The 12651-nt window shown below is 45.6% G+C and overlaps 1 protein-coding gene across 2 annotated transcripts in view; it reads left to right on the forward strand.

Moving 5' to 3' along the window:
• C2CD2 (C2 calcium dependent domain containing 2) overlaps window positions 1-12370 on the forward strand; it is a 97594-nt gene extending 85224 nt beyond the window's left edge. For both annotated transcript variants that reach the window (XM_077293827.1, XM_077293826.1), the window contains exon 15: window positions 10907-12370. In XM_077293827.1, coding sequence (XP_077149942.1) covers window positions 10907-11121 — 215 coding nt within the window. In that variant the 3' untranslated portion in view covers window positions 11122-12370. The remainder of the gene's footprint in view (window positions 1-10906) is intronic.
• The last annotated feature ends 281 nt before the right edge of the window (window positions 12371-12651 follow it).

Below are 12651 nucleotides of genomic sequence, written 5' to 3' on the forward strand. Positions count from 1 at the left end.
TGTCTCTCCCAGTAATATAGGCTGGATGTGAGCTCTGTGTGTCTCTCCCAGTAATATAGGCTGTATGTGATGTCTGTTTGTCTCTACCAGTAATATAGGCTGGATGTCAGCTTAGTGTTTCTCCCTGTAATATAGGCTGGATGTGAGCTCTGTGTGTCTCCCTATAATATAGGCTGGATGTGAGGTCTGTGTGTCTCTCCCAGTAATATGGACTGGATGTGAGCTCTGTGTGTCTCTCCCAGTAATATAGGCTGGATGTGAGCTCTCTGTGCCTCCCTGTAATATAGGCTGAATGTGAGTTCTGTGTGCCTCTCCCAGTAATATAGGCTGGATGTGAGACTGTGTGTCTCTCCCAGTAATATAGGCTGGATGTAGACTATATGTCTCTCCTAGTAATATAGGCTGGATGTGAGCTGTGTGTCTCCCAGTAATATAGTCTGGATGTGAGCTCTGTGTGTCTCTCCCAGTAATATAGGCTGGATTTGAGCTCGGTGTATCTCTCCCAGTAATATAGGCTGGATGTGAGCTCTGTGTGTCTCTCCCAGTGATATAGGCTGGATGTGAGGTCAGTGTGTCTCTCCCTGTAATATAGGCTGGATGTGAGCTCTGTGTGTCTCTCTCCCAGTAATATAGGCTGGATGTGAGCTATATGTATCTCCCAGTAATATAGGCTGGATTTGAGCTGTGTGTCTCCCTGTAATATAGGCTGGATGTGAGGTCTGTGTGTCTCTCCTAGTAATATAGGCTGGATGTGAGGTCAGTGTGTCTCTCCCAGTAATATAGGCTGGATGTGAGCTGTGTGTCTCCCTGTAATATAGGCTGGATGTGAGGTCTGTGTGTCTCTCCTAGTAATATAGGCTGGATGTGAGGTCTGTGTGTCTCTCCTAGTAATATAGGCTGGATGTGAGGTCAGTGTGTCTCTCCCTGTAATATAGGCTGGATGTGAGCTCTGTGTGTCTTTCCTAGTAATATAGGCTGGATGTTAGCTATGTGTGTTGTCATGATCTCCATGGCCAGAGAACTAGCATAAGCCTCTATAGGAACAAGCTCTTGGAAGATGTAACTGTACTGACCATGAACTAAACCTACCGCATCATCTAGAAGTAGCCAGGTAGCATGTCCTACTTTTTATCCCTATATGCCCAGCGCCGGCCGGAGAACTAAATAATGCTAGCAGAGGGAAATATAAGACCTGACTCACCTCTAGAGAAATGCCCAAAAGGAGACAGAAGCCCCCCACATATATTGGCGGTGATATGAGATGAAACAACAAACGCAGCAGGAAAATAGTTTTAGCAAATTTGAGGTCCGCTTTCTAGATAGCAGAAGACAGAAAGCATACTTTCATGGTCAGTAGAAAACCCTAACAAAACACATCCAGAAATTACTTTAGGACTCTGGCATTAACTCATAATACCAGAGTGGCAATTCCTGATCAACAAGAGCTTTCCAGACACAGTAACGAAACTGCAGCTGTGAACTGGAACCAAAATACAAAAACAAAACATGGACGAATGTCCAACTTATCTAGTAGATGTCTGGGAGCAGGAACAAGCACAGAGAGGCTTCTGATAACATTGTTGACCGGCAAGCATCTAACAGAGAAGCCAGGTTATATAGCGACACCCAGATCTAATCAGAACAGGTGAACAGGGAAGATGATGTCACAAGTTCAATTCCACCAGTAGCCACCGGGGGAGCCCAGAATCCAAATTCACAACAGTACCCCCCCCTCAAGGAGGGGGCACCGAACCCTCACCAGAACCACCAGGGCGATCAGGATGGGCCCTATGAAAGGCACGAACCAGATCAGAGGCATGAACATCAGATGCAGTGACCCAAGAATTATCCTCCTGGCCGTATCCCTTCCACTTGACCAGATACTGGAGTCTCCGTCTGGAAACACGGGAGTCCAGGATTTTTTCCACAACGTACTCCAACTCACCCTCAACCAACACCGGAGCAGGAGGCTCAACGGAAGGCACAACCGGTGCCTCATACCTGCGCAATAACGACCGATGAAAAACGTTATGAATAGAAAAGGATGCAGGGAGGTCCAAACGGAAGGAAACAGGGTTAAGAATCTCCAATATTTTATACGGACCGATGAACCGAGGCTTAAACTTAGGAGATGAGACCCTCATAGGGACAAAACGAGAAGACAACCACACCAAATCTCCAACACAAAGCCGAGGACCAACACGACGGTGACGGTTGGCAAAAAGCTGAGTCTTCTCCTGGGACAACTTTAAATTGTCCATCACCTGCCCCCAGATATGATGCAATCTCTCCACCACCGCATCCACTCCAGGACAAGCCGAGGATTCCATCTGACCGGAGGAAAATCGAGGATGGAACCCCGAATTACAAAAAAACGGGGAAACCAAGGTGGCAGAGCTGGCCCGATTATTGAGGGCGAACTCCGCCAATGGCAAAAAAGCAACCCAATCATCCTGGTCAGCAGACACAAAACACCTCAGATATGTCTCCAGGGTCTGATTAGTCCGCTCGGTCTGGCCATTAGTCTGAGGGTGAAAAGCAGACGAAAAAGACAAATCTATGCCCATCCTAGCACAAAATGCCCGCCAAAATCTAGACACAAATTGGGTTCCTCTGTCAGAAACGATATTCTCAGGAATACCATGCAAACGAACAACATTTTGAAAAAACAGGGGCACCAACTCGGAAGAAGAAGGCAATTTGGGCAGGGGAACCAAATGAACCATCTTAGAAAAACGGTCACACACCACCCAGATGACAGACATCTTCTGAGAAACAGGCAGATCTGAAATAAAATCCATCGAGATGTGTGTCCAAGGCCTCTTAGGAATAGGCAAGGGCAACAATAATCCACTAGCCCGAGAACAACAAGGCTTGGCCCGAGCACAAACGTCACAAGACTGCACAAAGCCTCGCACATCTCGTGACAGGGAAGGCCACCAGAAGGATCTTGCCACCAAATCCCTGGTACCAAAAATTCCAGGATGACCTGCCAACGCAGAAGAATGCACCTCAGAGATGACTTTACTGGTCCAATCATCAGGAACAAACAGCCTATCAGGCGGACAACGATCCGGTCTATCCGCCTGAAACTCCTGCAAGGCCCGCCGCAGGTCTGGAGAAACAGCTGACAAGATAACTCCCTCCTTAAGAATACCTGTGGGGTCAGAGTTGCCAGGTGAATCAGGCTCAAAACTCCTAGAAAGGGCATCCGCCTTAACATTCTTAGAACCTGGTAGGTACGATACCACAAAATTAAACCGAGAAAAAAATAATGACCAGCGCGCCTGTCTAGGATTCAGGCGCCTGGCGGTCTCAAGATAAATCAAATTTTTGTGGTCAGTCAATACCACCACCTGATGTCTGGCCCCCTCGAGCCAATGGCGCCACTCCTCAAACGCCCACTTCATGGCCAAAAGCTCCCGATTCCCAACATCATAATTCCGCTCAGCGGGCGAAAATTTACGGGAAAAGAAGGCACAAGGCCTCATCACGGCGCAGTCAGAACTTTTCTGCGACAACACTGCCCCAGCTCCGATCTCAGAAGCGTCGACCTCAACCTGAAAAGGAAGAGTCACATCAGGCTGACGCAACACAGGGGCAGAAGAAAAACGGCGCTTAAGCTCCTGAAAGGCCTCCACAGCATCAGGGGACCAATTAGCAACATCAGCACCCTGTCTAGTCAAATCGGTCAATGGCTTAACGACATCCGAAAAACCAGAAATAAATCGACGATAAAAGTTGGCAAAGCCCAAAAATTTCTGAAGACTTTTAAGAGAAGAGGGCTGCGTCCAATCACAAATAGCTTGAACCTTGACAGGATCCATCTCAATGGAAGAGGGAGAAAAAATATATCCCAAAAAGGAAATTCTCTGAACCCCAAAAACGCACTTAGAACCCTTGACACACAGAGAATTAGACCGCAAAACCTGAAAAACCCTCTTAACTTGCCGGACATGAGAGTCCCAGTCATCCGAAAAAATCAGAATATCATCCAGATACACTATCATAAATTTATCCAAAAAATCGCGGAAAATATCATGCATAAAGGACTGGAAGACTGAAGGGGCATTAGAAAGACCAAAAGGCATCACCAAATACTCAAAGTGGCCCTCGGGCGTATTAAATGCGGTTTTCCACTCATCCCCCTGCCTGATCCGCACCAAATTATACGCCCCACGGAGATCAATCTTAGAGAACCACTTGGCCCCCTTTATGCGAGCAAACAAATCAGTCAGCAACGGCAATGGGTATTGATATTTAACCGTGATTTTATTCAAAAGCCGATAATCAATACATGGTCTCAAAGAGCCGTCTTTTTTTGACACAAAGAAAAAACCGGCTCCTAAGGGAGATGACGATGGACGAATATGTCCCTTTTCCAAGGACTCCTTTATATATTCTCGCATAGCAGTATGTTCAGGCACAGACAGATTAAATAAACGACCCTTTGGGTATTTACTACCCGGAATTAAATCTATAGCACAATCGCACTCACGGTGCGGAGGTAGTGAACCCAGCTTGGGTTCTTCAAAGACGTCACGATAATCAGACAGGAACTCAGGGATTTCAAAGGGAATAGATGATGAAATGGACACCAAAGGTACGTCCCCATGAGTCCCCTTACATCCCCAGCTCAACACAGACATAGCTCTCCAGTCAAGGACTGGGTTGTGAGACTGCAGCCATGGCAATCCCAGCACCAAATCATCATGTAGATTATACAGCACTAGAAAACGAATAGTCTCCTGGTGATCCGGATTACTACACATAGTCACTTGTGTCCAGTATTGTGGTTTATTATTAGCCAATGGGGTGGAGTCAATCCCCTTCAGAGGAATAAGAGTTTCCAAAGGCTCTAAATCATACCCACAACGATTGGCAAAGGACCAATCCATAAGACTCAAAGCGGCGCCAGAGTCGATATAGGCGTCAGTAGTAATAGATGACAAAGAGCAAATCAGGGTCACAGACAAAATAAATTTAGACTGTAAAGTGCCAATGGAAACGGATTTATCAAGCTTTTTAGTACGCTTAGAGCACGCTGATATAACATGAGTAGAATCCCCACAATAGAAACACAACCCATTTTTCCGTCTAAAATTCTGCCGCTCGCTTCGGGACAGAATTCTATCACACTGCATGCTTTCTGGCGTCTTCTCAGTGGATACCGCCAGATGGTGCACTGGTTTGCGCTCCCGCAGACGCCTATCGATCTGAATGGCCATTGTCATGGACTCATTCAGACCTGCAGGCACAGGGAACCCCACCATAACATCCTTAATGGCATCAGAGAGACCCTCTCTGAAAGTAGCCGCCAAGGCACACTCATTCCACTGAGTAAGCACAGACCATTTACGGAATCTTTGGCAGTAAATTTCAGCTTCATCTTGCCCCTGCGATAGGGACATCAAAGTTTTTTCTGCCTGAAGTTCCAAATGAGGTTCCTCATACAGCAAGCCCAAGGCCAAAAAAAACGCATCCACATTGCGCAACGCAGGATTCCCTGGTGCCAATGCAAAAGCCCAGTCTTGAGGGTCGCCGCGGAGCAAGGAAATCACAATCCCAACCTGCTGTGCAGAGTCTCCAGCAGAACGAGATTTCAGGGACAAAAATAGCTTACAATTATTTCTAAAATTCTGAAAGCTAGATCTATTCCCTGAGAAGAATTCCGGCAAAGGAATTCTCGGCTCAGATACCGGAGCATGAATAATAAAATCTTGCAAATTTTGTACTTTCGTGGTGAGATTATTCAAACCTGCAGTTACACTCTGAAGATCCATTATTAACAGGTGAACACAAAGCCATTCAAAGATTATAAGGAGAGAGAAAAAAAAAAGAAAGACTGCAGCATAGACAGACTGGCAAGTGATCCAATTAAGAGCACAGAGGAAAAAAAAAAAAAAACTCTCAGCAGACTTCTTATTTCTCTCCTTTCTCAGCCAAGGATTTTAACCCTTTAGTGGGCCGGTCAAACTGTCATGATCTCCATGGCCAGAGAACTAGCATAAGCCTCTATAGGAACAAGCTCTTGGAAGATGTAACTGTACTGACCATGAACTAAACCTACCGCATCATCTAGAAGTAGCCAGGTAGCATGTCCTACTTTTATCCCTATATGCCCAGCGCCGGCCGGAGAACTAAATAATGCTAGCAGAGGGAAATATAAGACCTGACTCACCTCTAGAGAAATGCCCAAAAGGAGACAGAAGCCCCCCACATATATTGGCGGTGATATGAGATGAAACAACAAACGCAGCAGGAAAATAGTTTTAGCAAATTTGAGGTCCGCTTTCTAGATAGCAGAAGACAGAAAGCATACTTTCATGGTCAGTAGAAAACCCTAACAAAACACATCCAGAAATTACTTTAGGACTCTGGCATTAACTCATAATACCAGAGTGGCAATTCCTGATCAACAAGAGCTTTCCAGACACAGTAACGAAACTGCAGCTGTGAACTGGAACCAAAATACAAAAACAAAACATGGACGAATGTCCAACTTATCTAGTAGATGTCTGGGAGCAGGAACAAGCACAGAGAGGCTTCTGATAACATTGTTGACCGGCAAGCATCTAACAGAGAAGCCAGGTTATATAGCGACACCCAGATCTAATCAGAACAGGTGAACAGGGAAGATGATGTCACAAGTTCAATTCCACCAGTAGCCACCGGGGGAGCCCAGAATCCAAATTCACAACAGTGTGTCTCCCTGTAATATAGGCCGGATGTACAGTAACTGGTATATGTCTCGCCTAGTAATATAGGCTGGATGTGAGCTATGTGTGTCTCCCTGTAATATAGGCCGGATGTACAGTAACCGGTATATGTCTCTCCTAGTAATATAGGTTGGATGTGAGCTCTGTGTGTCTCTCCCAGCAATATAGACTGCATGTGAGCTCTGTGTGTCTCTCCCAGTAATATAGGCTGGATGTGAGCTCTGTGTGTCTCTCCCAGTAATATAGGCTAGATGTGAGTTCTGTGTGTCTCTTCCAGTAATATAGGCTGGATGTGAGGTCTGTGTGTCATTGCCAGTAATATAGGCTGGATGTGAGGTCTGTGTGTCTCTCCCAGTAATATAGGCTGGATGTGAGGTCTGTGTGTCTCTCCCAGTAATATAGGCTGGATGTGAGGTCAGTGTGTCTCTCCCAGTAATATAGGCTGGGTGTGAGGTCTGTGTGTCTCTCCCAGTAATATAGGCTGGATGTGAGCTCTGTGTGTCTCTCCCAGTAATATAGGCTGGATATGAGGTCTGTGTGTCTCTCCCAGTAATGTAGGCTGGATGTGAGCTGTGTGTGTCTCTCCCAGTAATATAGGCTGGATGTGAGCTCTGTGTGTCTCTCCCAGTAATGTAGGCTGGTTGTGAGGTCAGTGTGTCTCTCCCAGTAATATAGGCTGGATGTGAGCTCTGTGTGTCTCTCCCAGTAATGTAGGCTGGATGTGATGCCTGTTTGTCTCTACCAGTAATCTAGGCTGGATGTGAGGTCAGTGTGTCTCTCCCAGTAATATAGGCTGGATGTGATGTCTGTTTGTCTCTACCAGTAATATAGGCTGGATGTCAGCTTAGTGTTTCTCACTGTAATATAGGCTGGATGTGAGCTGTGTGTCTCCCTGTAATACTGGCTGGATGTGAGCTCTGTGTGTCTGTCCCAGTAATATAGGCTGGATGTGAGCTCTGTGTGTCTCTCCCAGTAATATAGGCTGGATGTGAGCTCTGTGTGTCTCTCCCAGTAATATAGGCTGGGTGTGAGGTCTGTGTGTCTCTCCCAGTAATATAGTCTGGATGTGAGGTCTGTGTGTCTCTCCCAGTAATATAGGCTGGATGTGAGCTCTGTGTGTCTCTCCCTGTAATATAGGCTGGATGTGAGGTCTGTGTATCTCTCCCAGTAATATAGGCTGGATGTGAGGTCTGTGTGTCTCTCCCAGTAATATAGGCTGGATGTGAGGTCTGTGTGTCTCTCCCAGTAATATAGGCTGGATGTGAGGTCTGTGTGTCTCCCTGTAATATAGGCTGGATGTGAGCTCTGTGTGTCTCCCTGTAATATAGGTAATATAGGCTGGATGTGAGCTCTGTGTGTCTCCCTGTAATATAGGTAATATAGGCTGGATGTGAGCTCTGTGTGTCTCCCTGTAATATAGGTAATATAGGCTGGATGTGAGCTCTGTGTGTCTCCCTGTAATATAGGTAATATAGGCTGGATGTGAGCTCTGTGTGTCTCCCTGTAATATAGGCCGGATGTAAAGTAACCGGTATATGTCTCTCCTAGTAATATAGGCTGGATGTGAAGGCTGGATGTAGAGTTCCCCTTTCCACTCTCCGATCTGCCATGTACAACCTTCTCTCACACTAAGCGACTTTGCAGTGAGAACGACGACGATCCGTGACGTTGCAGCGTCCTGGATAGCGATCTCGTTGTGTTTGACACACAGCAGCGATCTGGATCCCGCTGTGATATCGCTGGTCGGAGCTAGAAGTCCAGAACTTTATTTCGTCGCTGATCACCCGCTGTCCATCGCTGGATCGGCGTGTGTGACACCGACCCAGCGATGTGTTCACTTGTAACCAGGGTAAACATCGGGTTACTAAGTGCAGGGCCGTGCTTAGTAACCCGATATTTACCCTGGTTACCATTGCAAAAGTTAAAAAAAAAAACAGTACATACTCACATTCTGATGTCTGTCACGTCCCCCGGCGTCCACAGGGTTACGCGCTGCTGCTCAGAGCTTCCTGCACTGACTGTGTCAGCGCCGGCCGTAAAGCAGAGCACAGCGGTGACGTCACCGCTGTTACTGCCGGCGCTGACACATTCAGTGCACGTCGGTGGACGCCGGCGGGGGACGTGACAGACATCAGAATGTGAGTATGTAGTATTTTTATTTTTTTTTTTACTTTTACAATGGTAACCAGGGTAAATATCGGGTTACTAAGCGCGGCCCTGCACTTAGTAACCCAATGTTTACCCTGGTTACCCGGGTGCTGCAGGGGGACTTCGGCATCGTTGAAGACAGTTTCAACGATGCCGAAGTCGTTCCCCTGATCGTTGGTGGCTGGAGAGAGCTGTCTGTGTGACAGCTCCCCAGCGACCACACAACGACTTACCAACGATCACGGCCAGGTCGTATCGCTGCTCGTGATCGTTGGTAAGTCGTTTAGTGTAACGGCACCTTAAGGCTGCAGTCACACTATCAGTATTTGGTCAGTATTTTACATCAGTATTCGTAAGCCAAAACCAGGAGTGGAACAAATAGAGGAAAAGTATAACAGAAACATATGCTCCACTTCTGTATTTATCACCCACTCCTGGTTTTGGCTAACACTGACAAAAGGGAAGGAAAGAGCAGAGAGAGTTGTCAGAGCCTGGGGCAGAGCTCAGATTTTACGGACCAGCTGGTTAGGTGAAGGAATGACACAAATCAGTAGAACATTTCTAAATTTTACAAACTGGAAAGTTGCTTCATTTTGTATATAGGAAACAAATAAAGATAGGAACAAAAAACTAGTGCAGATTTGATAATAGCCTCCTAGTAGTAACGCCCCCTTCTGGCAGAGGGAGTATTTCTTTACATCGCTGTCTGTATCTGGAGGAAGCGAGTCAGGAGGACTCGAATATTTGCGCGTGTGAATCTGGGGCTAGGGGTGTCCAAATGATGGCACCGAGGGGCGAAAACGAAAACTGGAGTCTTCTTTGAGGTGTATTATATTGGCTATTTTCTTTTCTTTTTTTTTCTTTCTCAACTACAGGCTGCTGTGGAAAGTGTTGGGGCAAAAAATGAGAAACTGCATGCTCCTAAATTTTTTTTTTTTTTTTTAGAATTTTTTAATTTTTTAAAATCTGGGACATATTTTGATACGTAAAAATTTTTTAAAAAAAAACCAACAAAAAAACCCAAAACAAATCCTCCCCTATGGCGCTAGGATTTATGGGAGAATGAAAGCTCCATATTGTCTGTCCGCTCATCTCTCATTGGTCATTTTCCTGTTTATCTCTTTCTCATCGTCTTTCTTTCCGTCTCTTCTGTCACCTTAAGAGGATCTTTTCACCAACTTCCGTTAATTGCTCACACAGTAAGTCGCCACGTTTCCATTCCTTTTTGTGTGTCTCATTTTCGTTCCTTTCTTCACCCTTGGTCCTCGTGGGCCGACATTAGTGGGGTCCGACGTGGCCATGCATCTGAGCTTTTCTTTTCTGATACAAGGTTCCAAATACTCAGCTTTTCTAGCGATGGACTAACATCATAACATTTTTGGAGCTCATTCCATAGAGATTTATGCAGCTCCTAGATCAAATTTATAGACATAGGATGTGCAATAAATGTTCGACATGGAAGCGTCCCGGAACCCAGCTCATAAATGGGGTCCGAACTCCTCATCTCTTTGAAAACCAAGGATCAGCCATGTTTACACCTTCTCGATATCCACTGCGCATGTAGTAGGTATAATAATAATAATAATATTAGCAAATACCTCCAATCAGAAATGTAGTATAGTTCTTCTGATTTGCTGTGTCACTTATCCCATGTGCAGGCATTGCAGTAACTTAGATATCCATGGTTACGACCACTCGTATAGTGACAGTTAGTTAGTTGCTAGTGGTCGTAACTATGGATACCTAAGCTACTGTGATGCCCTGCACATGGGGTAAGCGACATAGTGAATCAGAAGAACTATACTAGATTTCTGATTGGAGGTATTTGCTAATATTATTATTATTACACCTAGTACATATTGGGATAGGATCTTGGAGATGTTGTCTGAATCAAACATGGCTGATCTAGTTTTCCCCTTAGTGAGGCCTTGTGTGGTCTCATTTAGGATATTCCTGTCCTTAGTTACGTACGGACCCTCAATCGTTATGTTTCCTTACCGCTGCCGTTAAGCCCGTAACTGACCTCCATTTTCCCACAGGTGGACTTTTACACAAAGGAGCAAAGCTATTTTTTCGTCGGAGGCACCAGCAGAAAGACCCTAGCATGAGTCAGTCCCACAACGACCTGGTCTACCTAGAAGGGCAGGGGACATCGGAGCATCGCAAGAAGCGCGCCACGTTGTCCCGATTCCTCAACAAGAAGCTTCTTCCTAAAAATAAACACAAAAATAAGCAAGAAGCGGAAAATCAGTAACTTGGGCCTAGCCAAGATGGCTGACCAAGACGTTGCGCCCTCGTCCCTGAGGGGAAAGCTGAGGCGTGAGGCCAACTTTAAAGACGAGGAGGACCCTCATGAACCAAGCAAAACTTATAATATCTGCTTTTGTTTGTTTTTTTGTCTTTTAGCTCAACACTGTGAGAATTTAGGAGCCCTTTTAGGTTGCTCGTCTCTAATGCACAATGGAGGCAGCCATTTTATGAGCTAAAGCAATACTCGTCAGAATATAGCCTAGGCATCCATTTTGTGAACTACACCGATATCAGTGCAAATGTTCTCAACTGAGGCGGCCATTGATTGCGGCGTACCTCATCCCTCCAGGGGGATATTACTGGTTAATACGGGGTTTTGAGGGTTACTAAGGGTATTTAACTACAAAATGGCTTCCGCCGTGGCGTGTGGTGGATTCACCTCAGAATGTAGGCTTTTGTCATGGAGTCGCATGTTGTATTTATGAGCCAATGGTGTTCTCCATTATACCTCTAGATGGGGGGCAGGGGATACCTGCGATATTCGATAGTGCCACGTATACCTATATCCTCAAGCAACAGAACACCCTGAACACTAATAATGTAAATAATAGACATATTGGGGGGGATTTATATGATTATTACATCATCTTTATGCCACATCTCCACTTTTTGCCGTCACATAAGAGGATACTGGTATTATAAATGGCACTTGGGGCCCCCGGCTACAGAGTATTCATTGGGGCCCAGGTTGTTTGTCCCTCATCTGCTGCTTTCAAATTCTACTGGTTGCCATTGGAAACAGACTACAGTTTAGTTCCACCCCGCTGTCAGACATGTGACCTAAATGTGTCACTGTTTCCCACCGGAGAACTGCGACTGCAGCTTTGGATGTGAACAGAGAATGAAAATGTGCATCGGAAAGGGAAGCAAAAGTGCATCCGCTATTTAGTAAACACAGGAAAAATCCCTTTAATTCCAGATTACTGGAATTTGATAGATGGCAGACTTTCAGATACCCGGGAAAATGTAGTATGAATGTAAATATACATATGACTCCAGTTATCCAGATCATCTCAAAGTCCATCATCAGTAATTTGGACTTAAAGGGATTTTTCCCGGATTTAGTACATACTATATGACCTTTACAACATCTTTTTATGACTCCAGTTGAGAGCTTCCGATAATCCAAAATCTCTTAAATCACAGAAAAATACATATCGAAGAGAAAGCGTTGCCGTTGCCTATAGCAACCACACAGCGTGTTGCTTTTTTTGTGGGTTGCTATGGGAAAGCTATATTTTTTTTATTCATAGCAACCAAACAGAGGCTTTCTTCTAATTACTTTGAACAGGGTTGCCCTTAGCAACCGAATAGATTACGGCTTTCGTTTGACCCGTATTGGGTGACCACTACCTATGTGGCCACCATTGTAGCCTCCACACACTGGAGCTTCGCGGGGGGTCTCGGGCCTATGTGTGACAGTAACCTCTGCATGCCCCCTCGAAGCTTGTACCTTGAAGGGGCGGGACTTATG

Source organism: Ranitomeya variabilis, chromosome 3 (assembly GCF_051348905.1).
Source record: "Ranitomeya variabilis isolate aRanVar5 chromosome 3, aRanVar5.hap1, whole genome shotgun sequence".
NCBI classification, from domain to species: Eukaryota; Metazoa; Chordata; class Amphibia; order Anura; family Dendrobatidae; genus Ranitomeya; species Ranitomeya variabilis.